Source organism: Gadus chalcogrammus, chromosome 1 (genome assembly GCF_026213295.1).
Source record: "Gadus chalcogrammus isolate NIFS_2021 chromosome 1, NIFS_Gcha_1.0, whole genome shotgun sequence".
Classification (NCBI taxonomy): Eukaryota; Metazoa; Chordata; class Actinopteri; order Gadiformes; family Gadidae; genus Gadus; species Gadus chalcogrammus.
The window spans coordinates 3743966-3771914 of NC_079412.1; the positions used below are offsets into that span (position 1 = coordinate 3743966).

General features: G+C 45.2%; 1 protein-coding gene across 1 annotated transcript; it reads right to left on the reverse strand.

The window, feature by feature from the left end:
- Nucleotides 1-4838: 4838 nt before the first annotated feature.
- slc2a11a (solute carrier family 2 member 11a) lies at nucleotides 4839-27692 on the reverse strand. The gene is made up of 12 exons (XM_056609633.1): nucleotides 27550-27692; nucleotides 27265-27363; nucleotides 26628-26788; nucleotides 22840-22964; nucleotides 22425-22554; nucleotides 15892-16040; nucleotides 12189-12376; nucleotides 8451-8561; nucleotides 7741-7842; nucleotides 7017-7092; nucleotides 5918-6045; nucleotides 4839-5130 (listed from the first exon to the last, which is right to left on the reverse strand). Exons 1-12 carry the CDS (start codon nucleotides 27571-27573, stop codon nucleotides 4918-4920), a joined length of 1506 nt encoding a protein of 501 aa, XP_056465608.1. The 5' UTR covers nucleotides 27574-27692; the 3' UTR covers nucleotides 4839-4917.
- Between the last annotated feature and the right edge of the window lie 257 nt (nucleotides 27693-27949).

The window sequence follows — 27949 nt, forward strand, 5'->3', positions numbered from 1 at the left end:
ACGTTTGGAAAAACTTTTCTCTGGAGACAGTTTCGGTCCATATCCTTTAGGCGTTCAAGGACTTGTCGCAGTCGGACTTCATGCTCCTCTAGAGTGTTAGAGAAGACTATAACGTGGAAAAAATAAATAAAATAAATAAATAAAATGATGTCAAACACCTCTCTTATTTATACCCTTTTTCGAAATTAGAGGGAAAAAGTGTGTTGCTTAACGTGACACAGTTTTTACTTCTTCGCCACTAGAGATTGTTAAGTACGATCATTCAAAAAACCCATGTTATTTCCCATAGACATTTGACAGAGGGAACCGGGAGGCTCGGAGGCTGGACTCAGAGGTCGGAACTGCAGTCATGTAATTGGTTAAAAACGAGGGAGGCATCTGATTGGCTACAGAGAGTTCCTTGTTGAAAAAAATGCATTTGTGAATCTAGCAACGTATTTTTTAAATTAATATATTTATGGATTTATATTACATTTAATTAAAACAAGGCACATTCGTGTGTAGATCAGAAATGTGTTTGTGAAACCTATTTTTGTTTATGGATTTATTTAACATTTATTCATACCGATATCCATTTGTGTGTGCATTGAAATGTATTTGTGAGAAGAGAGTAATTTATATATAAATCACAAAATACATTTGTGAATCCTTCTCTGTGCACTCATTATTAATGAGACTGTTCTGACCCCATATGTCTGTTGCTCGTCCCGAAAAGGATGAATCTCGTAACTGCCGTCTGCTGATGGTTAAAGGCGGGTCTAATTTTTGATTGGCTAACTAAGCCAAAACAGTTGCCATGCGTCTTTGTTGGTTGACAGGTGATTTAACAAATCACACCATATCATTCAGATACAATATATTAAATGCATTTATTTGCAATATTTTCCCATTATATATCTTTATCTCATTCTGTGTCACTATTTAGAACAACAATAAACAAGCCATGTATTTTTTATTGATTAGTAACAAATATTTTAATGGGTTGTGATTTCAATCTGATTAAATTAAAAAGCTGTTATGTAAACCTGGGTTACACTAGCATGCAGTATGTGTCTCTGTTATTAAAATGCAGTGTGTGGGTGTTTGTGTGTGTGTGTGTCGTGTGTGTGTGTGTTTGTGTGTGTGTGTGCGTGCGTGCGTGTGTGTGTGTGTGTGTGTGTGTGTGTGTGTGTGTGTGTGTGTGTGTGTGTGTGTGTGTTACTAACATGCAGTAAGTGTGTGTGGTTCACTAATCTGCAGTATGTTTGTCTGTGTAACTAACATGCAGTATGTGTGTGTGTGTGTTGCTTACATGCAGTATGTGTGGGTTATTAACATGCAGTATGTGTGTGTGTGTATGTGTGTGTGTGTGTTACTAACATACAGTATGTTTGTGTGTGTGTGTTTGTTTTTGCAACCAGAATATGGTGGAGTTTGTAGAAGACTTTGATTTGATTTTTTAATGATGTTTTCATATCTGCTGATATAGTAATATTGCCGATATAGTAATTTTTATATCCCCATGCATATTGGAGACGAGAACCAATAAAACATCATACAGTCTAGCTTACTAATGTGCAGCAGAAGCTACATGTATATGCTAACTTTATCTACTCTATATCAGTCCAGATGGGACACCTAAAGGATAATGCTATGTGTGTGTGGACGGTGGGGCTCCGACTGACCAGCGTTTGATTTAATGACCTCGTCCGAGTGACGCTGTGATGCGTGGCACAGTCCATATACAACATCGCTCATTATAACGCAACATACACATCAACGGTACTAGAAAAGTATCACAAAGCTGCTGTTGGTTGTAACCATGGGGATAAAATGCCCCCTTCTCTCTCCTTGAACTAACATCAGGAGTCTATAACATCTCCCACTCCCTCTTTTTACCTCACTCCCTAGCCCACATTTCTTTGCCCTACGTTGGACGCCCATGCCCCGGAGAACCTACCACACTGCCCATGCCGCCAGGGAGGGGCCCCCAAATGTTAATATCACTTAGGGCACCAAAATGTCTAGAGCCGGCCCTGGAACGATCAACTGAAAAGAGCAAGCCTAAATGCATCAGTATGGGGGGTTTGACCTAGACGCTAGCTTGGATTAACCAATACAAAAGAAAACTAGAGATGGAACAAATTGATGTATAGATATTATTCTTTTTATCATGAAAAATGTGTTTGATGACTTTCTCCTAGTAATATATTTAGCCTGCTACTACTTACTAATGTATGTACCCTGTACTTATGGTGAGTTGAATGTATGGAGATGCATTACTTATTCTGGGTGGAAGTGGCAGCTGCAGCTTCTCCTCTATCTTCGCTGTAGTGACGTGTGTTGACTTGGCCCACAATTCACTTCTTCACATTTAGTAATACATGGACTACATAACAAGTTCACTCAACATAAAATAAACTGCTTATAAATAATATCTACTACAACAAGAACAACAATAATATGAAATATGAGTTTCTGTCCTTATAAAGTGATGCAATTAATGCATATTGGTATTTATTTATATTTGTTCAAGAAAAAAGGAAAAACAAAAAAGACATGAATCTTTCATTTAATTTTGATTAACATCAAAAGGCCAATGATACACTCTGAGAAAATATATTTATTAATGCCCAAATCAAGCTCTAATTTGACAAGAGCCTATGGCATTAACATAAAGTATCTACAATTTGTTCTGCTGGTTCAAATTCTAAATCCAATCATAGATGAGAATTGTCTTCACGTGACTGAACCGCATTGTCCATACTCACCTCCCATTTACTTAAAGGAGACATATTATGTTGTTTTCCCAACAAGTAAACATAGTATTTGAGTTCCAGAAAACATGTTTTTAAAGCTGTTTGCTGGAAATAGCTTTTAGGAAAAATAAACGTGTCTACCGCTATTCCCCTCTGTTTCAATCCCTTCAGAATGCTGTTTCTGGTGCTTTAATGCAAATAAGCTGCTGCCCATTGACCAATGAGCTGTCAGACTGAACCACAGCATGGGGGAGAAGGGATTGTTGCCGTCTGCGGACTCCTGGAGCTCTATATCTATATCATATAATATAATAATAATAATTTATATAATATTATATATAATAACACAGCCAAAAGCTATGTGCGCCTCAGATTATATTATGAATCATAAAGACTGCGTCTGACTGCATCTCTGGTACTTCACAACAAGTAAAGACTCGTAGTGGGGGATATCTCGGCCATGGTTGAGAAGAATTAGGGGAAAATAACTTTGGCCTTGACTGTCCATGAACCACGACATGGAGGAGAAAGGGATTGTACTCCGGGAGCTGCCGGACTGCCATCGAGCTCCCTGCGCCGCAGCAGCCGGACTGCCGGACTGCCGTCGAGCCCCCCCTCGCCGGACCTGCCAGCTTCGGTGGCAGTTCAGCTCCTCGATCAACCAGCCGGAGCAGCCGGGCAGCTTCGGCGGCAGTTCAGCTCCAGGAGTACACCGTCGAGCTACCCCTGCCGGACTGCCGCCGAGCCTGGACACCTCGACGGCAAAAGTCCGGCGGGAGTAGCTCGGTGGCAATCCGGCAGCTCAGCTCCGGGATAACAACCCCTTTCTCCTCCATGTCTTCTCCTCCGGACTGCCGCTGAAGCTTCGGATTGTACTCCCGGAGCTGAGCTGCCGGGCTGCCACGAGGTCCTTCCGCTGGAGCTGCTCGTCTGCTGGTCCACAAAATCCCCTTCCTACGTAGGAGGGGGAGCCGAAACTGACTCACTCGTTTGTTAGCTGTAGGCGGGTTATTTTCAAAAATGCATATCTCACTCAAAAAATCATCTTCAGACTTATTTCAAAGTTTGCATGCGTGTTGGAGCACCAGAGACTCAAAACCACACCCCAAATCCCAGGAAAAGTGTTGTTGTCATAATATGTCCCCGCTTTAATATTTCCCGCTTGACATATGTTGACTTAACCGTCCATCCCATTTTATAAATACACTAAAATCACATAGAAATGTAAGAGCTTAACTGTGGAAATAGTAAATTAATGTGCTCCCAGGAATAACCCAGTCATCGTTTTGTGGATATACATAACATACAATACGAGACAGAACTTCAAATGTTTCCTGCTTTTTATTCGGATCAAACAGGTTAGGTTTAGGTCTGCACCTAAACTCACGCTCACAGCATAACACGTCATAAGGTCAACAGAATCGGTCAGTAACAACCTGGACTATAGCCACACATTGTACTGTACTGGACTAGCTCACCAAGCATCAAAACAGGCCGTACCACCAGCAGGCTCCATATGTCCTTACTGAGACATTTGTGTTTGGGCTGTTCATCCATCATTAACAATTATTTTCAAAAGGGTGTGATTAAGCTTAATCTACATAAGGCTATGAAGAGCAATGTATTACAGGAATTGTATTTTCCTTTGCACGAAAACATACTTTTTTATTCGATTGGTGATCATGGTTAGTGGTTACAAGTTAATTATTTTGCTCTCTTGTCATAGTCGTGACATCCACGCAAAGATCAAAACATAGGTGTGTGTGCCCCACCGAATACTTTCCAAGATCTGTGCTTTCGAAAATATTGATAAATGTGTCAGTTCTCAACTAATCAAACACTACTGACTAGACACTAAAAAACATTTGGTAATCTTTCAGACATGTCTCAGATGTCTCACAAATGTCTCAGTCTTCATGGCAACGTTAATCAACAACCAGGGGTGGGCTGAGTAGATCTGTCAGTGCGAGTTTCCTTCATGGGTCAGAGGAAGGGGGGTGTTGTGACACCGGGCTAATTTGTTTATGTTTCGTACTGAGACTTCAGTCAGACTGTTAGGGGGATAAATCAGAGACTCATTTCGAGCACCCCCTTGGTCCATCCAGGTACCCCCGGGACACTCGTACCACTTCGACAACCGCTGATGTATACAGAAGCTAGCAGACAAAAGAAAAGTGTTCTATAGAGAGGTGGAGAGGCCCACTTCCCCAAGCTGATACTGGGCAGGAGACAAACTCTTCTCCTGCTGGCCTTTGAAGTTGAGCTTGTTGAACTCGCTGGTGATTTCTGAGAGGGTCTTGCCTTTTGTCTCAGGGAGAAAGAAGCCAACAAACATGGCAGATAACAGGCAGACCCCAGCGAACGGCACAAAGCAATACTGGCCCAGGGAACTCTGCGGTAGGACAGACAGAAGATAAGTATATGTGTGTATGCGTGTGTGTGTGTATATGTGTGTTGATGTGTTTGTATGTGTGTGTGTATGTATATGTTTGCATGTGTCTGTGTTTATGTGTGTGTATCTGTGTTTATGTTTGTGTGTATCTGTGTGTATGCTTCTGTATATATGTATGAATGCGTGTGTGTGTATGGGCATTTGTGTATATGTGTGTATGCGTGTGTGTTCATGTGTATGTGTGTATATGTGTGTGGATGCTTTTGTGTGTTTATGCATGTGTGTGTGTATGTTTGTGTGTGTGTGTGTGTGTGTGTGTATATTTGTGTTTGTGTGTGTGTGTGTGTGTATATGTGTGTTTGAGTGTGTGTGTTTATGTGTGTGTTTGACTGTGTGTATGTCTGTGTATGTATGCTTGTGCGTGTGTATATGTGTGCATATGTGTGTGTGTGTGTTATATGTGTATGCGTGTGTATATTTGTGTATATGCATGTTTATGTGTCTGTTTTTATGTGTGTATATGTGTGTGTATGTTGGTGGGTGTATATGCGTGTGTATATGTATGTTTATGTGTCTGTGTATATATATGTGTGTATATGTGTGCATATGTCTATGTGTATGTGTGTATATGTGTGTGTGTGTGTGTGTATTTGTATACTTGTGTATGAGTGTGTATGCGTGTGTTTATATTTGTGTGTGTGTGTGTGTGTGTGTGTGTGTGTGTGTTTCTACGTGTGTATGTGTGTGTGTATGCGTGTGTAAGTGTGTGTATGCCAACGGACCGTACCACTAAGAAGGGGAAGAGCATCCCGACGATGAAGAGGTTGATCCACATCATGGAGCCGGCGATCATATAGGCGGCGGGCCGGGCCGTCTGGCTGAAGAGCTCCGTTGGCAGCACCCCCGTCACCCCCGCTGGGGGGGCCACACACACACACACATCAGCACCCCGTCACCCCCGCTGGGGGGGCCACACACACACATCAGCACCCCGTCACCCCTGCTGGGGGGGCCACACACACACACACATCAGCCGGCGACACACACACACCCCCACTGGGGGGGCCACACACACACACACACACACACATCAGCACCCCGTCACCCCCACTGGGGGGGCCACACACACACACACATCAGCACCCCGTCACCCCCACTGGGGGGGCCACACACACACACACACATCAGCACCCCGTCACCCCCACTGGGGGGCCACACACACACACACATCAGCACCCCGTCACCCCCACTGGGGGAGCCACACACACATCAGCACCCCGTCACCCCCACTGGGGGGCCACACACACACACATCAGCACCCCTAGTCCCAGCGTGGTCGGCTGTGTTGGGCATTATGGTGACGCCATCGCAGATGTTTGCCGTCTTTACGTCTTTACTCTGAATGTGTCATTGAGTCACACGTGAGCGGGTGTCTCTCCCGATCTTCAGGGGGACGTTTTAGTGGATTGTGCTGATCTATTTAGCAGCCTCTGACCCATTGGATTTTGTGTTAACGTATCAATAGTTGGTGCACATAATAGTTCGGTGGGTTTATCCCTTTGGGGCCAAATCATAATGAGTGACCCTAACTCTAATCATAAAGAATTCAAATCATGTTCCTATTTAAATGCAAAAATATGATCCTAAAGAAATCCAATCCTGTTCATATTTTTATGCCACACGTTCTGATCAGACACGTTTTGCTACATTGCATTTATTATTCATTTTCTAAATGACTCTTATTCCTGGAGGTTCAGGGTGTATTAAAACAATGTAAATGTGATAATATAGGTCAGTTGGAGAGGTGAGGGTGAATGTCATGGGATACGTTGGAAAAAGTTCCCAAAGCTACGAACAGCTCAAATGAGTAGTGAGTGTGGACCGACCTGGGCCCATGCCAAAGCTCAGTATGTAGGTGAAGATGCAGGTCATACTCAGGTAGGGCATCCAGGAGACCACATGCTATTGAGTTCAGACACAGGAATCACAGCTTTACAACATCTAATGAAGAACAACGCCTTTCAATTAACATAGATATATCTATATCTTATCCTGGCTATCTTTGTTGCATAGGGGGAATGGGTTAACCTAGCGATTCTAAGAGCTTTGCACTTTGTTCTTTAAACATCCTTACTGTACTGACAGCGATATATTGTTGTTTCTCCTTCTTCTGACAAATGTATTTATTGTAAGTCGCTTTGGATAAAGGCATCCGCTAGATGCCCTAATTGTTAAGATAATAAATATATAAAACAAAACCATTTGTTTTAGATTAATGTAAACTTTGTTTATGCTATAAACCTTATGTTTCAAATATTCCCTAAAGCAACCACACCAGGCACTTTGATGAAATACCTAGGAAACCAGAAAAATATGTTTTATGCCTTCAACATATAAAATGCTTTCTTCTGACAAATGTACTAATTGTAAATCGCTTTGGATAAAAGCGTAACGCCCTGATCTAAATGTCTTAATGTAAATGCCTATTCCCTGTCCATTACAAATTGTCCATCAAAAGAATCTTAGTAGCGCTAGAAATATCCCTGATGCTCTTGGATTACATTCATTACAAACCCAGAGAAAGGCATTCAGAGTTGTGTTGGTGGTTACCTCAAAGGACAGGGCGATGGTGAAGACCACCGCCCAGCAGCACATCAGGATGTAGCCCCCCATCAACATGAACCTGCGCCCTTTCAGCTCTATCAAAAGGTTCTGGAAGAAAATATCACGAAGAACTATTGTTCTTTTGTTAGAATTTTATGGGACATGATCAACCTTTCACCTTTAGCAGGTACTAATCAAATAATTTAGCAGGTACAAATTATTAATATTATTAATATTCCATTATTCAGAATTGAAGGTTTAAGTTGAGATGGGTAACGAGTCTAGCTCACTACTTCTCGTGTACCCATTGAAGGATACTGACACACACTATAGAGAGACACACTATACTGACACACACTATAGGGAAACACAAAAGCACTGACACACACTATAATGAAACACAACATGCTGACACACACTGTAGGGAAACACACTATACTGACACACACTATAGTGAAATACACTATACTGACACACTATAGGGAAACACACTATACTGACACACACTATAGGGAAACACACTATACTGTCACACACTATAGTGAAACACACAATGCTGACACTACTGAACTACAGAATACTGACACACAGAATGAGGACACACACTATACTCACACACAGAATACACACACTAAACTGTGACACACTATAATGTAACAAAGAATAATGACACACACTATAGTGTCACACAGACCACAAACAAACACTATACTTACACACAGAATACAGGCAGAGAATTCACATGTGCCAGTACCAATGGTAATGTACTGGATCTTCTCTACGGAAATCCCAGCCTCTTTAAACACGTATGATGCATATAAATAGATCTGGAGGGACAATAGGACAAGTGTTCTGCAAAGGTTCATGAGTTGTTCTGTGTGCTTCAGCTCAAATAACTCACCTCTTATAAGCTCAGCTGAGCATTTTCTACATAGCCCATGTAATGAGCCCTAATTCACTGCATGAATCCCATTGTACCATGCATAGAAATACACAGCGTTTTGTATTGGAAAGTACAATCCATTGCAAAAATAAAAACCTACAGGCTTGAGCAATAGGTCTAACTCCTCTGCTCAATGATAATCGATCCTGAAAATATATAATATCAATTATATTATCAATTGTATGTGACTTTGGATAAAAGCATCTTGATGCTGCTTGATATTATTATTTATAGATAGGCTACATGAGACACATTGCACGCATCAAAACACCGTGTCAAATATTGATGGTGAAATATCACATTTCTAACAGGCCTGGGCGTAGACAGGTCAACACGACCCGGTCTCAAACATTATTGTGCACCTGATACCTGCGTATATATATTATGTACAGATGAATTATAGAAACAAACAACGCAGTGCCGACAACCTGCTGCCAGCACAGAGTTAGAGGAACCAGCCACCAAACCCCGGGGCTAAAATGATAATCTGATAGGTAATCCTCCACCAAGCTAGTCCCCTCAGATTACGTTTCTATCAAGACACGGCTGGCCCAGAAGGGCAGTAGCACAGCACAATACAAAATGGATAAAGCACCCAAATAAAACAGCAAAATAATGGCAGTAGGTCGGATATTTGTTGCGTCCACGATCTTTCTCACGATGGATTTTGCGATCAATCGTGAGAATGATCGTACGAGCGTGGATCCATCGTTATTGGGAAACGGGGCCCTACTCAATTGACAAACGTTAACTCACTTGAAGGCGGGGAATTTTAAAACTATTGGATCTGCCAAGCGCCACTCTGGATCTGCCATAACCAATCGCTAACATTTGGCTGGGAATCACGTTGCTCGCTGGCTGTAAACAAACCAATCACAGTGCGTGAAGACGTCCGTCAATGAGAGCTGAGTTTAACGTCATTGATCTCAGCCACTCCCTCTGGTCGCTGATTGGACGCAGACAATTTGTTGGTGTTTTACAATATGGGCAGAAAACATGAAGGTCTTTCTGCCCTGACCTAGGGCCATAACCCTCTCTAGGGCCCTAACCCTCCCTAGGGCCCTAACCCTCTCTAGGGCCCTAACCCTCCCTAGGGCCCTAACCGTCTCTAGGGCCCTAACCCTCTCTAGGGCCCTAACCCTCCCTAGGGCCCCAACCGTCTCTAGGGCCCTAACCGTCTCTAGGGCCCTCACCCTCTCTCGGGCCCTATCCGTCTCTAGGGCCCTAACCCTCTCTCAGGCCCTAATCGTCTCTAGGGCCCTAACCATCTCTAGGGCCCTAACCCTCCCTAGAGCCCTAACCCTCCCTAGGGCCCTAACCCTCTCTCGGGCCCTAATCGTCTCTAGGGCCCTAACCATCTCTAGGGCCCTAACCCTCCCTAGGGCCCTAACCCTCCCTAGGGTCCTAACCCTCCCTAGGGCCCTAACCCTCTCTAGGGCTAGGGATGGGAATTGATAAGAATTTCACGATTCCGATTCCGATTCCGATTCTGCTTATCGATCCGATTCCTTATCGATTCTCTTATCGATTCTCATTGGGTGAGAAAATAAGTATAAATGTGTTTGTTTGCATTACATCTCTTTAATATCTGATCAGAAGTGCTTCTAGTATTAGGAAATTGTACATTTTCAAATCAATTGGTCTAGACGAAAAGATATGTTTCGCTTTTTAAGCCCAAATGCCATCATTATGTGCCATACAACTAAAAACACAGACTGAAAACAGCCAAGTAAGAGCTTGTGCCTTTTGGAATTCTAACAGTGCTCATTTGCATTCAACTTGTAACAAAATTAAACTGACATAAACAAAATGAAGCATTGATTAGACAGAGATTTATTAGATGGGCCTACCTAATAAACCGTTGGAACACACAAGACCGGAAACCATAGCAATGCCGGTAAACAAACCCCGAGAAGCCCAATCCCTATGAGAGCTCCCCACGCTACGGCCATCCGGAGGCGACAGAGCTGTTGGCCGTGATATTATATATACAATTATAATATAGTATATAATATATTATATACTATTATATATAGAGCTCCGGGAGTCGCAAACTCACTCAATCACTTTCTCCACCATTCCGCGGTTCACCCGGACTGCACTGCACTGAGTTTGACGGCTGAACGCGGATTGGCTGTTACGTTACACATGTCACTCAGTTATCACGCTGTTGAACGCTGATTGGCTGTCATCACGACAAAAACTTGTCATCGGTTTTCTCCCGCGAAAAACTCGCCCTTATACGCGTCTCTACGTTCACTTTGTATGGGATCTTGTCGCCCCGTCGCGTTTGGTGTGAACGCACAATGCGATTCTTCCTCGGCGGCGACATGTTTGCTGCGTTCTGAACCAAATCAAAGCAGCGTGTGTGTGACGTCACGACGCATTTGCCGCGACCGGAACCGATAAGCGGAATCGTTAAGCAGGCTTGCTAACGATTCCAAGGAATCGGTTGACTCGGAACCGGTTCTGAACAAGAACCGGTTCTCGATTCCCATCCTTATCTAGGGCCCTAACCCTCTCTAGAGCCCTAACCCTCCCTAGGGCCCTAACCCTCCCTAGGGCCCTAACCCTCTCTCGGGCCCTAATCGTCTCTAGGGCCCTAACCATCTCTAGGGCCCTAACCCTCCCTAGGGCCCTAACCCTCCCTAGGGCCCTAACCGTCTCTAGGGCCCTAACCCTCTCTAGGGCCCTAACCCTCCCTAGGGCCCTAACCGTCTCTAGGGCCCTCAACCGCTCTAGGGCCCTAACCGTCTCTAGGGCCCTAACCGTCTCTAGGGCCCTCACCCTCTCTAGGGCCCTCACCCTCTCTAGGGCCCTAACTGTCTCTAGGGCCCTAACCATCTCTAGGGCCCTAACCCGCCCTAGGGCCCTAACTGTCTCTAGGGCCCTAACCATCTCTAGGGCCCTCACCCTCCCTAGGACTCACCCTCCCTAGGGCCCTAACCGTCTCCAGGGCCCTAACCCTCTCTAGGGCCCTCACCCTCTCTAGGGCCCTCACCGTCTCTAGGGCCCTTACCGTCTCTAGGGCCCTTACCGTCTCTAGGGCCCTAACCCTCTCTAGGGCCCTAACCGTAGCTAAGGCCCTAACCGTCTCCAGGGCCCTAACCCTCTCTAGGGCCCTCACCCTCTCTAGGGCCCTAACCCTCTCTAGGGCCCTAACCGTCTCTAGGGCCCTTACCGTCTCTAGGGCCCTAACCCTCTCTAGGGCCCTAACCGTAGCTAAGGCCCTAACCCTCTCTAGGGCCCTAATCGTCTCCAGGGCCCTAACCCTCTCTAGGGCCCTCACCCTCTCTAGGGCCCTAACTGTCTCCAGGGCCCTAACCATCTCTAGGGCCCAAACCATCTCTAGGGCCCTAACCCTCTCTAGGGCCCTAACCGTCTCTAGGGCCCTAACCGTCTCTAGGGCCCTCACCCTCTCTAGGGCCCTAATCGTCTCTAGGGCCCTAACCCTCTCAAGGGCCCTAACCCTCTCGAGGGCCCTCACCCTCTGTCCCCCCTCCCCCCTCACCGAGTCGTTGCCACACAGCTGCATGGCGCTGCTGATGACTATGACGGAGAGCAGCTGCCAGCGATGGGCGCGGTCGGCCAGCAGCTCCCAGGGCCGGCTGGGCCGCACCCCGCTGCTCTGGGCCTGCTCCTGCAGCATCTCGTCCAGCTCGCCCGCCTGCACCTCACAGCCACGCAGCCGCCTCAGGGCTGGGGGCAGAGACACACACATAGAGCATAACACACACAGGGCGGGCAGAGACACACACACATAGAGCATAACACACACAGGGCCTGGACCTAGGCCCCGTTTCCCGAAAACATTGTTGGCCTAAGTGGATCATGAATTGCGTCGTACGAGCATCGTACAGTTTTCACACCGTTTCCGGAAAGCATCGTTGGTAACGAATGTCGTAAAAACGCTCGTAGCTAACGAGGACTCCAGGGGTACTTGTAGGATGCTAAGATCATCGTTAGCCTACTATAGCCTCAGTGGCGTCACCAGCGGACGTTCCGTGTATTGGATACGTTTTATTAAAACACATCCAATACACGGAATGCCCAGCTGGCGCAATTTCGCAACCAAAAACAGTGGTTACTGCCGATATATTACTCATAGACTACTGTTAGATTTCAACATCAAAGATAGAGGCATATTAGAAGTCAACAACAACATAATTTATTGCAGCAATTAAAATTCCAAAAATACATGCGCAGCCAAAATGTACCCATCAAACGCCACGTCACAAGGCACATCTCATCTCATCATCTCATCTCATTTTCTTCCGCTTATCCGGGGTCGGGTCGCGGGGGGAGCAGCTCAAGCAGGGGGCCCCAGACTTCCCTTTCCCGGGCCACATTGACCAACTCTGACGGGGGGATCCCGAGGCGTTCCCAGGCCAGTGTTGAGATATAATCTCTCCACCTAGTCCTGGGTCTTCCCCGAGGTCTCCTCCCCACTGGACGTGCCTGAAACACCTCCCAAGGAAGGCGCCCAGTGGGCATCCTTACCAGATGCCCGAACCACCTCAGCTGACTCCTTTCTAAGTAAAGGAGCAGCGGCTCTAATCCGAGTTCCTCACGGATGGCTGAGCTTCTCACCCTATCCCTAAGGGAGACGCCAACCACCCTTCTGAGAAAACTCATCTCGGCCGCTTGTACCCGCGATCTCGTCCTTTCGGTCATCACCCAGCCCTCATGACCATAGGTGAGGATAGGAACGAAGATCGACCGGTAGATCGAGAGCTTTGCCTTGCGGCTCAGCTCTCTTTTCGTCACAACGGTGCGGTAAAGCGAACGCAATACCGCCCCCGCTGCTCCGATTCTCCGGCCAATCTCACGTTCCATAGTACCCTCACTCGCGAACAAGACCCCGAGGTACTTGAACTCCTTCACTTGGGCTAAGGACTCATTTCCTACCCGGAGTAAGCAATCCATCGGTTTCCTGCTAAGAGTCATGGCCTCAGATTTAGCGGTGCTGATCCTCATCCCAGCCGCTTCACACTCGGCCGCCAGCCGATCCAGTGAGTGCTGAAGGTCACAGGCCGATGATCCCATGAGGACCACATCATCCGCAAAAAGCAGTGACGAGATCCTCAGACCACCGAACTGCAACCCCTCCCCACCACGACTACGCCTCGATATCCTGTCCATGTATATCACAAACAGGATTGGTGACAAGGCGCAGCCCTGGCGGAGCCCAGCACCCACCGAGAACGAAACTGACTGGCTGCCGAGGACGCGAACACAGCTCTCGCTTTGGGAGTACAGGCACATAATAAAATCAAATGATTCCATTGCTCTTGTGTGGGAGGTCGCTTTCGAGCTGCATTGCTCTCTCCCTCTGATTTTAATTCAACCATCGCGGTTAAAATGTCCTCATATTGATCAATGACAGAAGACATAGGCTACTGCAGACATGCAACATGCTGAGAGGCGTTTTTTGTTGCGATTGTTTGCATTAAGCACTATAGGTGCTTCGGTGAGGCTGTGATGAAGTTCACTATTTATTGGACCGTGTCTAGACAGTAACGAACATCCCTGACCACAGTTAATCGCGTTTGTAGTCTACGCTCAGACGTGAACTCATTATTGCATGCGGGTGTCTTCATTCATAAAAAATGTAACATTCGGGAGTATGCAATAATACAAATTATTCTAAAGAGGTCAGAGACTCCGTGCGCAGCCCCGCCTTCTCCAGTGAACCAAGAAAGCCTGTGCCGTGACGAACGGGGGATTTGACCCCCTCGGTTTTACACAGGAAACTTGAGATAAGAAGGTAAAATCGCTGAGCGTGCCAAGCTGCGACCAAACCGGCTTGGCAGTGTAAAAAGACCATCCTGCCCAACAATTTGGGCAGGATCTAGAACAAGCTCTACTAATCGGGTCAGCAATAGCCGTGTGTTAATGCCTAGCCTCTGTGTTTGAATTATGGAGCGTTGCATTTTTTATGTCTACAAACATTCTAGAGAGTGCGCGCCAGTCAATGAAACCTTAGGCGGAATCAGATAAAGTCGGCTCTCTTTGCTGCGCGAAGCACGTTTCAGAAATCAGCACATTAAGATAAATGTAGTTGTCACACAAGCTATTTTTGATTTTTGTTAATATGGAATTATTTCAGGGGGGAAAATGCTGTGAAAAAATGTACGCACACTGCATTCAGGATTAGGACTGATACATATGTCGGCCTAGGCCTAATCAATTGTGTTTTAATATCTTTAGCATTCATATTATTGCAGTCTATTCTTTTTGTAGGCTACTCTGCTGTTGGCCTTGATGGGGAGATATTTTAACGCTTTTTAACCCAGGAAGGTAGACGTTCGGGGGCCCGAAAGCCATCCGTAGGCTGTTGCGCAGGCCGCTGAGACCTCCGTAGGCCACCGGAGTAATCAGGTGTCTGAAAGCGCCGCTGGGGGACTGCCGAGGGGCCCCCAGGCCTGCTAGGAGCGGACACACTCCTATTTAGACCGGACAGCTGCTGCCTGGTCTGCCTAGCTCGGGCAGCCCCCTCCAGTGCTTCCAGGGCAGCTGACCCAAAAAGCTCCCCTGGTTCCACCGGCACCGCACAGAGGACCCTCCTACACGTCTCTGTCAGGGGCGACTGCGCAAGCCACACCTGGCAGCGAGTCTGTACGAGGGTGGACATAGTGCGCCCTAACTCCCTCGACATGAAGGCAAAAGCCTGCAATGAGGCGTCACTCAGACTCTGCAGCGACGGCTCGACTGATGCCACTGAGGCTATAGTAGGCTAACGATGATCTTAGCATCCTACGGGTACCCCTGGAGTCCTCGTTAGCTATGAGCGTATTCACGACGTTCGTTACCAACAATGCTTTTGTGAAACGGTGGGAAAACTGTAAGATGCTCGTACGACACACTTCACGATTCACTTAGGCTAACGATGCTTTCGGGAAACGGGGCCCTGGTGACAGTTAGGGGAGCCAAGGGGAGCCACATCTGATATATAAATAAATATAAATGTCCACACCTGTGTGTATGTCTCTCTCTCTCTCTCTCTCTCTCTCTCTCTCTCTCTCTCTCTCTCTCTCTCTCTCTCTCTCTCTCTCCCTCTCTCTCTCTCTCTCTCTCTCTCTCTCTCTCTCTCTCTCTCTCTCTCTCTCTCTCTCTCTCTCTCTCTCTCTCTCGCATGGCATGCGCCACATTCACAGCGCTTGCAACATATATTTGTCCATATATATCCATGTTTATATCCATATGTGTGCTACCTTTGATGCAGGCCTCCTTGTCGCCCCGGTCGATGAGCAGGTACCTGGGGCTCTCGGGGAACCAGGGCAGGGTGAGCAGCTGGATGAAGCCAGGAATGGCGTTACTCGCAAGGAGGTAGTGCCAGTATGGTTCACTGCCTAAGATCTCCCTGCCAAGGAAACAATTGGAGACCAAGACCAATGAAACATGTCGCAAACACTGCTTATGGCAATGATTTTGTGTGTGTGAGTGTGTTTATACATACATATTTCATTCAATTTGAAAAATTATGATATCATGATACCATAATTGATATCTGTGATTTATCAGATTATACAAATATAAATCACAATATCAAGCACCAAAATGAAGATATTTAAATTGAAAAGACATTCCAGATTAGTAAAGGATTGAAAAAAATGAATACCCTGGTAAAAAAATGCTTAAGTACTCCGATGTTTGTCAATAGGTTGCTCTCTGTCCTACGGTTTACGGTCACCACTAATTAAAATAGTTTAATATCTTTCCAATGAGGGTTTATTCATGTTTAGGTGAACATAGCCAAAGTGGATTAGCAAGCACACTGGAAAAAGGGTTTTAAGCCGTACTTCATCTGATTATTATTTTGTAATTCAATTCAAATAAACATTTTTTGTTTTATTTTTAAAATAACTTTTTTTTATTTCAAAATACTGTGAAATATAGATATTTTTAATTAGGAGTTCAATTAAGAAATATCCATTTTGACAAATGTAAAATATTAAGGTTGTGTATTCAACTGATTAATAATTTTGTCATTCAATCCAAATATTTTTTTTTGTTTTCTTCCTAAAACACTGTTATACACTGGAAAAAGGGATTTATGCCGCACTTCATCTGATTATTATTTTGTAATTCAATTCAAATAAACATTTTTTGTTTTATTTTTAAAATAACTTTTTTTTACTTCAAAATACTGTGAAATATAGATATTTTTAGTTAGGAGTTCAATTAAGAAATATCTATTTTGACAAATGTAAAATGTCAAGGTTACGTACAAGCCTGCGCATGCGCATTAAATACAAAAACGCTTACGACCATATGCTTACGACTACTGGACCAAACCGCAGTGTTGCCAACTTAGCGATTTTGTCGCTATATTTAGCTACTTTTCAGACCCCTTTGGCGACTTTTTTTCAAAACAGCGACAAGCGACAAATCTAGCTTCTTTTTCAGCTGCTATTGGTGACTTTTGGCGACTTTTTGAGGTGAAAGAACTACCCTTGACCAGAGTGACGATGACCCACTGGCGGCAGTAGCTCAGGTGGTAGAGCGGGTTGGCTGGTAATCTGAAGGTTGTTGGTTCAATCCCCGGCTTCACCAAGCAGTGTATCGAGGTGTCATTGGCAAAGCACCTAACCCTGACTGACGTCGCGATGTGATGTCGAATCCAGACAGAAGCGCCTCAAGGCCATGAAGCGGCGAGAGCCGAGCGGGAAAAAATGATGATGATGATGTATACAATAATGAGAAACAATTGTTTGATTAAATTGTAATCTTTTTGATTGGATAAACCAAATTATTTCTGATAGATATTTCTTAAATGAGAACCAATTGTTGGAGTGAATCAATATTTTTTTGTTTAGGATTTAACATACGATTTAAATGTATTAACTTCATTCAAAGAATAGAATTATACTTGGTGCCAAGTTGTATTATTTTGTTTTTATGAACATAGGAAATATTGTTTGAGGCAAGCTATATATTTGTCATTGGCTCAAGTTATGTAATATAGATGTGAACCATTACCCATATTTTTTTTACTTGGTTCAACAGAAGACTTTTTCCAGTGTACTTGATTAGGAGCTCAATTTAGAAATATTTGTTCAGACAAATGTACAATTTCAAGGTTACGTACAAGCCTGCGCATGCGCATTAAATACAAAGACGCTTACGACTACTGGACCAAACCGCAGTGTTGCCAACTTAGCGATTTTGTCGCTATATTTAGCTACTTTTCAGACCCCTTTGGCGACTTTTTTTCAAAACAGCGACAAGCGACAAATCTAGCTTCTTTTTCAGCTGCTATTGGTGACTTTTGGCGACTTTTTGAGGTGAAAGCACTAGCCTTGACCAGAGTGACGATGACTCACTGGTTCTGTGAGCTAGGACAGTCTGTCTGTGTCTGGAGGGAGGTCTGGAGTTGGTCTAACTCTGCCATTTAGATTGTTAATATATATTGTATATTGTGTGGCGGCAATAGCTCAGGTAGTAGAGCGGTTTGGCTGGTAATATGAAGGTTGTTGGTTCGATCCCCGGCTTCACCAAGCAGTGTATCGAGGTGTCTTTGGCAAAGCACCTAACCCTGACTGATGTCGAGATGTGATGTCGAATCCAGACAGAAGCGCCTCAAGGCCATGAAGCGGCGAGAGCCGAGCGGGAAAAAATGATGATGATGATGTATACAATAATGAGAAACAATTGTTTGATTAAATTGTAATCTTTTTGATTGGATAAACCAAATTATTTCTGATAGATATTTCTTAAATGAGAACCAATTGTTGGAGTGAATCAATATTTTTTTGTTTAGGATTTAACATACGATTTAAATGTATTAACTTCATTCAAAGAATAGAATTATACTTGGTGCCAAGTTGTATTATTTTGTTTTTATGAACATAGGAAATATTGTTTGAGGCAAGCTATATATTTGTCATTGGCTCAAGTTATGTAATATAGATGTGAACCATTACCCATGTTTTTTTTAATTGATTCAACAGAAGGCTTTTTCCAGTGCAGACTTCAGCAATACATTCCACTCAGACGCACACACACGCATGTGTGCGGACAGTCCAAGCACGACCATGGCAGTAATAGCTGCCCTTTGGCCCTGACATTGGTTTGCATTTCAAACCCTTCCATTCCAGAGGTGACAGCCGACAAATAGCTGTATAAACTAATATGTGTGATGGCCGTGAGGACGCCATATTTGGTCCGCAAAGGCTCACTTAGTTCACATACAGCGACAATAAATGACAAGCCATCCTCTGAACATGCCTAGGCTGAACATGCGACAGCATGATGCCCCACGAGTGTACGCTGAGGGATGATATTTGTCTGCATTGCATATGGCCTCTATCCTGAGCCAGAGAATGACGCTCTCTGTGTGGAGATTATTACCAACCCACTTGGTGACGTGGACACCTTCCAGAAGCTGCGGGACGAGCGACCGCCCACGTGAGCCCGTGCTCATGAGTAAGCGCACAGGTTGTGGTGCAGTGTAGACCCCGGGGGGCTCCGGTGCACCAACATGTCGAGCGAGAACGTCTTCACTGAGGCTGGCCCCCACCTGGAGTGTTGAGCCCCACCATGAATCGAGGATACGGAAGGGGTAGCCAGGCTAGCTTCATCAAACTTGAGGTCAGATGCCACTTCTCTGCTGGTGTAGGACATCTTCAGAAAAACTGCCCTCTACTTGACAGCGAAAGCAATGGCCCCAGAGGACCATTCCAGCGACGCTAGGGAGGATAAGTACGAATAAGAAATGTACAGTTGTACAATTACGAACTCCGTTATTGCTGTAAGCGCTCTGAGGAGCGTTCTGCTCCTCTCTAACAGAGGCTGTTCCAATTAGTGTAAGACCTCATTGTCACCATCCGAAGTGGAGGTTCTGCTAGGCATCCTCCGGGGACTGTAGCCGCTCTCTGGGAAGTGGCCCTCCCCATCCAGATTGGCAACAACGGTAACGGTAAACGTGAAGTTTGTGATTGCTGCTAAAAAGCCTACTCCAGTGGAGCTATGCAACCAAGCATAGCACTACAGGCCTGAAACCCAACATGACCATTGATCTGGTTACAGGTTTTCCAACAAAGAACAGTGAAGCCAGGACACCTCCTCTCCATGTCATAAAGCCAAGAGAAGGACTGGACCTTTCCCAGTGAAGCTCTGGGACAGTCTGTGGAAGGAGCTAAAACCCAGTATGACAAGAACATCTGCAGTATGCAGCACGAGGTCGGCGACACAGTTTGGCCCCTGGTGAAAGGCATTCAAAAAGTGAAATACTAGGTACAGAAATTCCTTCCTGCTTATGAGGGCCCATATTTATTGGTGGGTGACGTCCTAGATGATTTAGTCTACCTACTCCAGGGAGGACCAAGAGTGAAAGTGAAGGTGGTCCACAAGCTGAAGCCTTATCCCTCACAGGTACCGTTGGACAGCAGTTGTTCCCCCGGATTTGTGGAGGGATGGGCCCCAGTGGAGGTGTCGCCACCCCTTCTGAATCCAGACCCTCTTGACGTTGGCCTCCTCAACTTGTGGGTCATCTCCTCAGGGACTGACAGCCTTGTTCAAGGCCCGATTTCGGAAGCTGCATCCCCTGAGGTGGGGTTAGAACCAAGAAGGCAGTCCCAGTGGGCCCAAGAAAGGGAGTGTTGGGCGCTAAGATCCTGGACTTGTTGGACTTCCATCGGGTAAATCAGCACCCTGAAGCCGGTCCAGAAGGAACCGGAGGCCTCCTGATATGCTTGGTGAATGGTGTTGTTATTGAACCAGAGGATGGATCACTGCGTTCTTGGTATAATATGGACTACAAAAACAAAAAGCGTTCCTGTGTCCTGCATCTTTTGTTCATGTGTTCTCAGATTAATGTGAATAACACCCTTTGTTATTCAGTTGGGGGTTTTTGTCGCATCAGCGAAATTCTGGAAGAAATGATTATGCCTTACATCGGGAGCCTGTATCATTTGTGTGGTCAAAGGAATACAGTTAAAGTTGTTGTAACAAGCACAAGCTAAATACAGATATCATGATTACAGTTTAGTTATTTCCCCACAAGAGAGAAACAGAGCATCAATCAAACATCCAAAACGCCAAGTGGAAGTTCAAGCCTGCGTTGAATAGTCTTTTTTGCTTCGGAAGGTAACTAGAGGTTACTAATTGAGTGAAATTACCTGAAAGTAAGTGGCAGCCATGATAACAGCTAGCCTGGCTATACCTATGCTGCACTCCCTATCATACTACAATCTGGAAATAGTCATCCATGCTTTCATAACATCACGGCTGGATTACTGTAACTCCCTCTACCTTGGTCTCCCTCAGTCCCTCATATTCAGCTCCAAATAGTCCAAAATGCAGAAGCAAGACTGTTGACTGGGTCAAAAAAGTGGGAGCATATCACTCCCGTTCTTGCTTCCCTTCACTGGCTGCCAGTACAACAAAGGATCATTTTTAAGACTGTTCTTATGGTGTTCAAAGCCATCAATGGTCAGGCCCCATCTTATATATCAGACCTTTTACACCCCCACTCAGCCACTAGGTCCCTTAGATCCTCTAATAAGGGTCTTCTACACATCCCCCGCTCCAGACTGCAACAAAAAGGTGACCGGGCCTTCGCTGTAGCTGTTCCGCGCTTGTGGAACCAACTGCCACCGACATACGTGATGCCCCCTCCATTTATGCCTTTAAATCAAGGCTCAAAACCCATTCTGTACAACCTTGCCTTCCCTCCCCATTAACTATCTGACCTCTGCACTACTGCCTTTGTTGTGTGTGGATGTCCAGTTTCATGTCTTTTATTTGTATTTTATTCTAATGTTATTTTGCCTTCATCTTTGCCTGCTGAATGCACTATGTACAGCACTTTGGTCAGTGCAGACTGTTTTAAATGTGCTTTTATAAATACATTTTACTTACTTACTTACATTCGTAGCGCCCAATAAACGTCTCTGGGCAATCTAAAACCACGCCTCAAATACGAGAAAATGAATGTGTGGTTCCCAGACCTCTTCTCAATGTAGATTGAGATGAGGTCTGGCGTTAGCCAGGCTAGATAACAGCTGTTAGAATTCTTTAAATGCTAAGGAAAGGTGCTTCAAGGATCCCTTCCTTTAGCATAGGGACCTACTCTGGGGTTACTGTCAGATACTCCAATTAAACGACTTCTTGATGACCTCATGACCTTGATGGGAAACGTCATGAGGTCAAGGAAAGATGTGAATGGGGAGTCATAAGGACGTATCCGAGATACTTTGCCCTGTGCGTTCTTACTGTGTTGTTTCATGCAGGCTGTATAAACTTGGATAACCCGGTGAAAAATGCTGCCTCAGTACAAAAGTTCAAATTCAGAAAAAATAATAATCATAAAAGCTCCCAGTCACCAAAGGGAAACAAGGGAAATAGTTGTCACATCGATAATGGTTGCTAACGGTGAACCTATCCACTCATATTTATGACATAGAAGCCAATTCCTAGGATTGTAGAAAATAATTGTCGGTCACAATTGTTTCTGTGAACAGCTGAATGGTGCGGTGCTTAAAGTGTCCCTGCTGCAAGGAATTGTGGGATGTAATTTCTCCTTTTCTTTGGTAAAGGATAGTCCAGTGTGCTCTATCTTGACTTATAATTGTTAGTCATAGTTTCATTTTCAGTAGTTTACCGGTGTTTGAACCACTTCTTAAACAAATCCTTGGTTTGAGGGCCCATGATGGCCACTTAAAAAGCCCTTTGTCTAACACCTGCTGACATACATATCATCTGTTTGAAATGTATATGTGCTGATTATATCTGGTCTACCAACCTGAGCCCCACCACCTGCCCCAGCACCACCCCGAAAGCCGTGAAGACGGCACAGGACAGCGACACCGCCCCCCGGAGGTGCTTGGGAGCACTCTCCCCAAAGTACATGGGCTGCACGTTCATGCTGATACCTGCAGAGGGAGGGTTGCCATACTTCAAAATAAGTAAACAAAGCAAGTAAGTAAAATGACAGGTGCAATTATTGTTTGTAAAAATTAAAATTCTTATTGGGAACTGAATTTGCATCAAGCTTCAATTCAAAACATTTCACAATAGTATTATGTTAAAAAATATTACATGTGCATTGTTTTTGAGGCTTTCCTCAATCTCAAAGACTGAACTCTATTTTATCATTGAGATGTGTGATGAAGGTATAAAACCCTAACCCTATCCCTAACTTTGATCTTTGGACATACCAGCGTTTATTCCAACCAGAACACGTGAAATGATGATCATTTCAAAGGACCTGGCGGCTCGGCTTGTCAGAGCCAGCAGGGCTGCTGACATCAAGAACACGTTGTTCAGCAGCATGCACTTCTTCCTTAGGGATGGACAGGGGAACACCACAGGGGAACACCACAGATGACTCAACATGTTTGAAAAATTTCAGAATGGTTTCCGCCTTGGCCACAGCACGGAAACTGCTCTGGCCAGGGTCACTAACGACCTACTGATGTCAGCTGATGCTGGCTCACCATCCCTGCTCATTCTCCTTGATCTCACTGCAGCTTTTGATACGGTTGACCACCACATTCTCCTCCATCGCCTACACTCCACCATCGGACTATCTGACTCAACTCTCAACTGGTTTACCTCCTATCTCACTAACAGAACTGAATACGTCTCCCTGGGAGAAGCCAAGTCAGACACACTCCCCGTCTCCTGTGGTGTCCCCCAAGGGTCAGTCCTCGGACCCCCCCTTTTCACTGTCTACATGCTGTCTACATCCTTGGCCGTGTCATCAGCCGGCATGGAATATCTTTCCATTGCTATTCTGATGACACCCAACTTTATTTCAAAATCAACCCAGCATCCTCTGACACCCTGCCATCTTCCACACTCACCACCTGCCTGGGGGAGACAAAGGCGTGGATGAAGGAGAATTTTCTGCAGCTTAACAGTTCAAAAACTGAAGCCATTCTCATTGGCACCCCACATCAGACCCGGTCATCCACCATTACCAGTATCACCTTCGCCGGCCACGACATCCACCTTTCTCCATCAGTCACCAACCTTGGTGTAATAATGGACCCCCACCTGACCTTTGAACTTCAGATCAAACAGCTTTGCAAAAACTCTTTTTACCACCTAAAAAACATTGCAAAACTCCGTCCATCACTCTCTCTCCCAGATGCAGAAAAACTCGTCCATGCCTTTGTCTCCACCAGGCTGGACTACTGTAATGCTCTTCTTGCCGGGATCTCCAACAAAAACATCCAAAAACTCCAATACATTCAAAACTGTGCTGCCCGGATCCTTACAAGGACACGGAAATTTGACCACATCACACCAATTCTCAAATCCCTCCACTGGCTCCCTGTCCCATTCAGGATTGAATACAAGGTTTCCCTACTGACCCACCAGTGCCTCCATGGTAATGCTCCTATTTACCTGAAGGAGCTAATCACCCCTCAGCCCACTTCACGACACCTCCGCTCCGGTCAGGCAAACCTCCTGCAGATCCCAAGGACCAAACTCCGAATCATGGGAGACTGAGCTTTCTGTCACGCCGCTCCCTGTCTTTGGAATGCTCTCCCTGACCACGTGAGAGCACCACTGACCCTGGACACTTTTAAAAAAGGCCTAAAAACCTACCTTTTTAAAAAAGCATTTCATTAGTTGTTTCCTTTGGAGAGACGTTCTCTCTCCAAATTTTAACTTTTACTTTTCTTTTTTTTTTTCTTATGTAGCACTTTGAGATTGTTTGCTCAATATAAAGTGCATTACAAATAAAATTAATTATCATTATTATTCTCAGTGCTTTAATACCTTATGAGTATAGTATGATATGGAACAAAGATTCTGCAGGACAGATATAGGGCTCATGTTTCTTGTCAGATGAGTATTAGTATTAGTGTACTATCTGATGTCCCCGAACCTTAACTTATAATGTACAGTATCTTGAGGTAACTGCTGACTGTAACCTCTTGTGTTTTGAGGTGGTATTGATGAGGTGTATATTTAAGTCCTGGCATCCATGCATCAGAAAATTTTGAAAATTATCGTTTTGAATTCATAATTATTTATTTAAAGGTGCCATGGCATAAAAATCACACGTTATGAGGTTTTCTAACGTTAATATGAGTTCTCCTAGCCTGCCTATCGCCCCCCAGGGGCTAAAACTTGCGTTTGGTGTAAAATCAGCACTAGGTATCCTGCTCGCCTTTGAAAAAGTGGAAGCTCAGGCACGCTGATTTGGAATATGGCCCCATATGTCATCACAAGGGGCCAAGTTACCTCCCCTTCCTCTGCCTTGCCCGCCCAGAGAATTTGGCCTGCCAATGAGACAATGAGCTACGACCGTGCGAGCGCCACATGTGTGTGTGTGTGTGTGTGTGTGATTGCACACACTGTAACGTAAGTGTTGTACACTTCTTTGTTATTGGATAACCGTTCTGCTGTTGGTGTTATGGCACATAACACGTCGGACTCTCGTCTCTGGTATTTCCACAACAAGACTGTAGTTGGGGTCATCTCAGCCATGGTTGAGAAGGAATTGGGGGAAAGGAATTTTGGCCTAAAGTACATGAACTGCGACATGCTGCCCCACTGCCCGCTGCCACGAGGCACCACCGCCCGGCAGCAGGCAGTGGGCAGCGGGCAGCTGGCAGCTGGCAGTGCGCGGTTCAGTCTACTTCAGATTGATGTGGAAGTGGAAGAACCAGAGACTTCAGAGAACCCGACTCAGTCGTTTGTGATTCATAATATCATCTGGAGGCACACACAGCTTTTTGCCGTGATAATATGTATTATATGATATAGAGATCTATGTATTATACGATATTATGAAGATATAGATCTCAAGGACTGTAAAGCAAGTGTTGTACACTTCCTTGTTATTTGGATAACTGTTCTGCTTTTGGTGTTATGGCGCATAACACGTCGGACTCTCGTCTCTGGTATTTCCCCAACGAGACTCGTAGTGGGGGTTATCTCAGCCAAGGTTGAGAAGGAATTGAGAGAAAATAACTTTGGCTTTGACTCCCTGAAGTAGATGAACCACGACATGGAGGAGAAAGGGATTGTTGCCCGCGATTTTCTCCCGCTTCCCGCTGCCCACTGCCAAGGGACCACCGCCTCGGCGCTGCCCAATGCAGGAGGCGGTGGTGCCTAAGCGCTGTCCGCTGCCCGCTGCCGAGGCGGTGGTTCCTCGGCAGGGTGGCTCTGGCGGGAGACAATCGCGGTCAACAATCGCTGGCAACAATCCCTTTCTCCTCCATGTCGTGGTTCAGTCTACTTCAGATTGGACGTGGAAGAACCAGAGATTCATAATATCGTCTGGAGGCGGACACAGCTTTTGGCCGTGATAATATATATTATATGGTATAGATATCTAGTATAATATGATATTATTTAGATATAGAGTTCCTGGACTCCCGCTGGAGCACCCGGAGTGTTCTAGAATATTTAAAGAACACGGCCAAAGGCTGTGTGCGCCTCGCCATTGCGATACATCCACTGTAAACAGAGCGCATGGTACCGTGGCTGCAAGCTGCTCAGGGCCACACCCCCACCCTCCTCCTTGACCCGCCTCGCTCCTCCTCATTTGCATTAAAGCTACAGACACCGAAACGGCGCATTTGGGGAAGCTCAATGTGCAACTGGCTCGTAGTGGCTGTAATTCTGCACCACAGCTGAATTTCGGGAACGTCTTCATATACTGTGTTAGAATTACTAATATCTATATTAAAGCATCCATAAAGTAGCATGCCATGGGACCTTTAATAATAATAATGACTTATGACAGTTTTATTAAACACAAACTTTGCTTAGACTAATGTTTTTCCCTTTCAATAAAGGGTCTACATGAGGGTTTGTTTCTTTCTGGTCGGTCAAGGGGGACAGAAAAGTAAACATTTAACAGATGGAGTTTACACATTGATACGTAAATTGTACCAATCTATCTAATCTAATCCAAGTTTTGAAGGTGCGTGTGCAGACATAATATCATGTTAATCTACATCGTGGGAACATCATATGTTACCTCCCAAAGTGGATGGTCATTGGTCCGGCGATAAGAGCGCCTGCAAGGCCACCCAGTGAGAACATGGAAACTATGATGGTCCAGACCAGCGTCACCTGATAGTCCTCTAGCTGGACGTCCCATCGCTCCCTGCATGTATCATTCACAAACCCCTGAATGAACTGGAACAAACAAGTTTAGTCAATGTTGTTTCAGTCCCTGCACGCACGCACACACGCGCACTCACGCACACACACGCGCACACACACAAACACAAACCCACACACACACACTCAAACATTCACACACACACAAACACATACACACTCACACACGCACACACACACACACACACACACACACACACACACACACATTCACACACACACACACACACACACACACACACACACACACACACACACACACACACACACACACACACACACACACACACACACACACACACACACACACACAAACACACACCTACACTCTCTCTCTCTCTCTCTCTCTCTCTCTCTCTCTCTCTCTCTCTCTCTCTCTCTCTCTCTCTCTCTCTCTCTCTCACACACACACACACACACACACACACACATTAACACTAACACTAACACGCACACAAAATGTGCAGAAGGATTAGATACACAAAACATACATTTGTTGGTGCATTCATGATAGCGAGGTTGTATCCATACTGGAGGGTACCCCCAATGGCAGTTGAAGTCACCATCAATGCCAACGTCCAGGAATGCCCCTGTTGGTTTGATTTTGAGGAGACCATCACATGAGTCACTTAAAATATCTGGCAGTAAATGCATTTCTTGGAAAAATACTTTTATTACTACTACTACTATTAAATCAATCAATCTAATTTAAAAACAGTGTAACAATTATTATATAGATGTAAAACTGCAATCTACAGACAAAAGAGTTACTTTACCATCTGCTTGCCCTGGTCGGCCATGGTACCTTACACAACAACGGATAAACAAAGGACCAGGTTGAATGAGCTCCGAAAAACTGTTCAGGAATTCACTGTAACACAATGCATAAAACCTCGAAACAACTCCCTTTCTAAACGCTCTTTCATACAAATTGTAAGTGCAAGCTGCATGTGGAGAGAAGGAGAGGGAGAAAGAGAGAGACAGAAAAAGAGAAGGTGGGAGGAAACCAATACAGGTATAGTGTGTGTGTGTGTGTGTGTGTGTGTGTGTGTGTGTGTGTCGGGGGGGTCGGGGGTGGGGGGGGGGGGATAACCAGTAAACCAATGATTTACTCTGGATTAGCTTGTGCTAAATCCTGAAAACGTGTGCTCAGTGCTTACAAATGTAGAATACAAT

Coding starts and splice junctions, on each gene's coding strand:
- slc2a11a (XM_056609633.1), bottom strand. CDS start 27,573: ATGGCCGACCAGGGCAAGCAGATG. Junction 7,843..8,450: donor TCTCTGCCTGTATTCTGTGT/GTAAGTATAGTG, acceptor ATTTTCTTCCAG/AACCTTTTGATAGAGCTGAA. Junction 5,131..5,917: donor TGCTCTTCCCCTTCTTAGTG/GTACGGTCCGTT, acceptor GTCCTACCGCAG/AGTTCCCTGGGCCAGTATTG.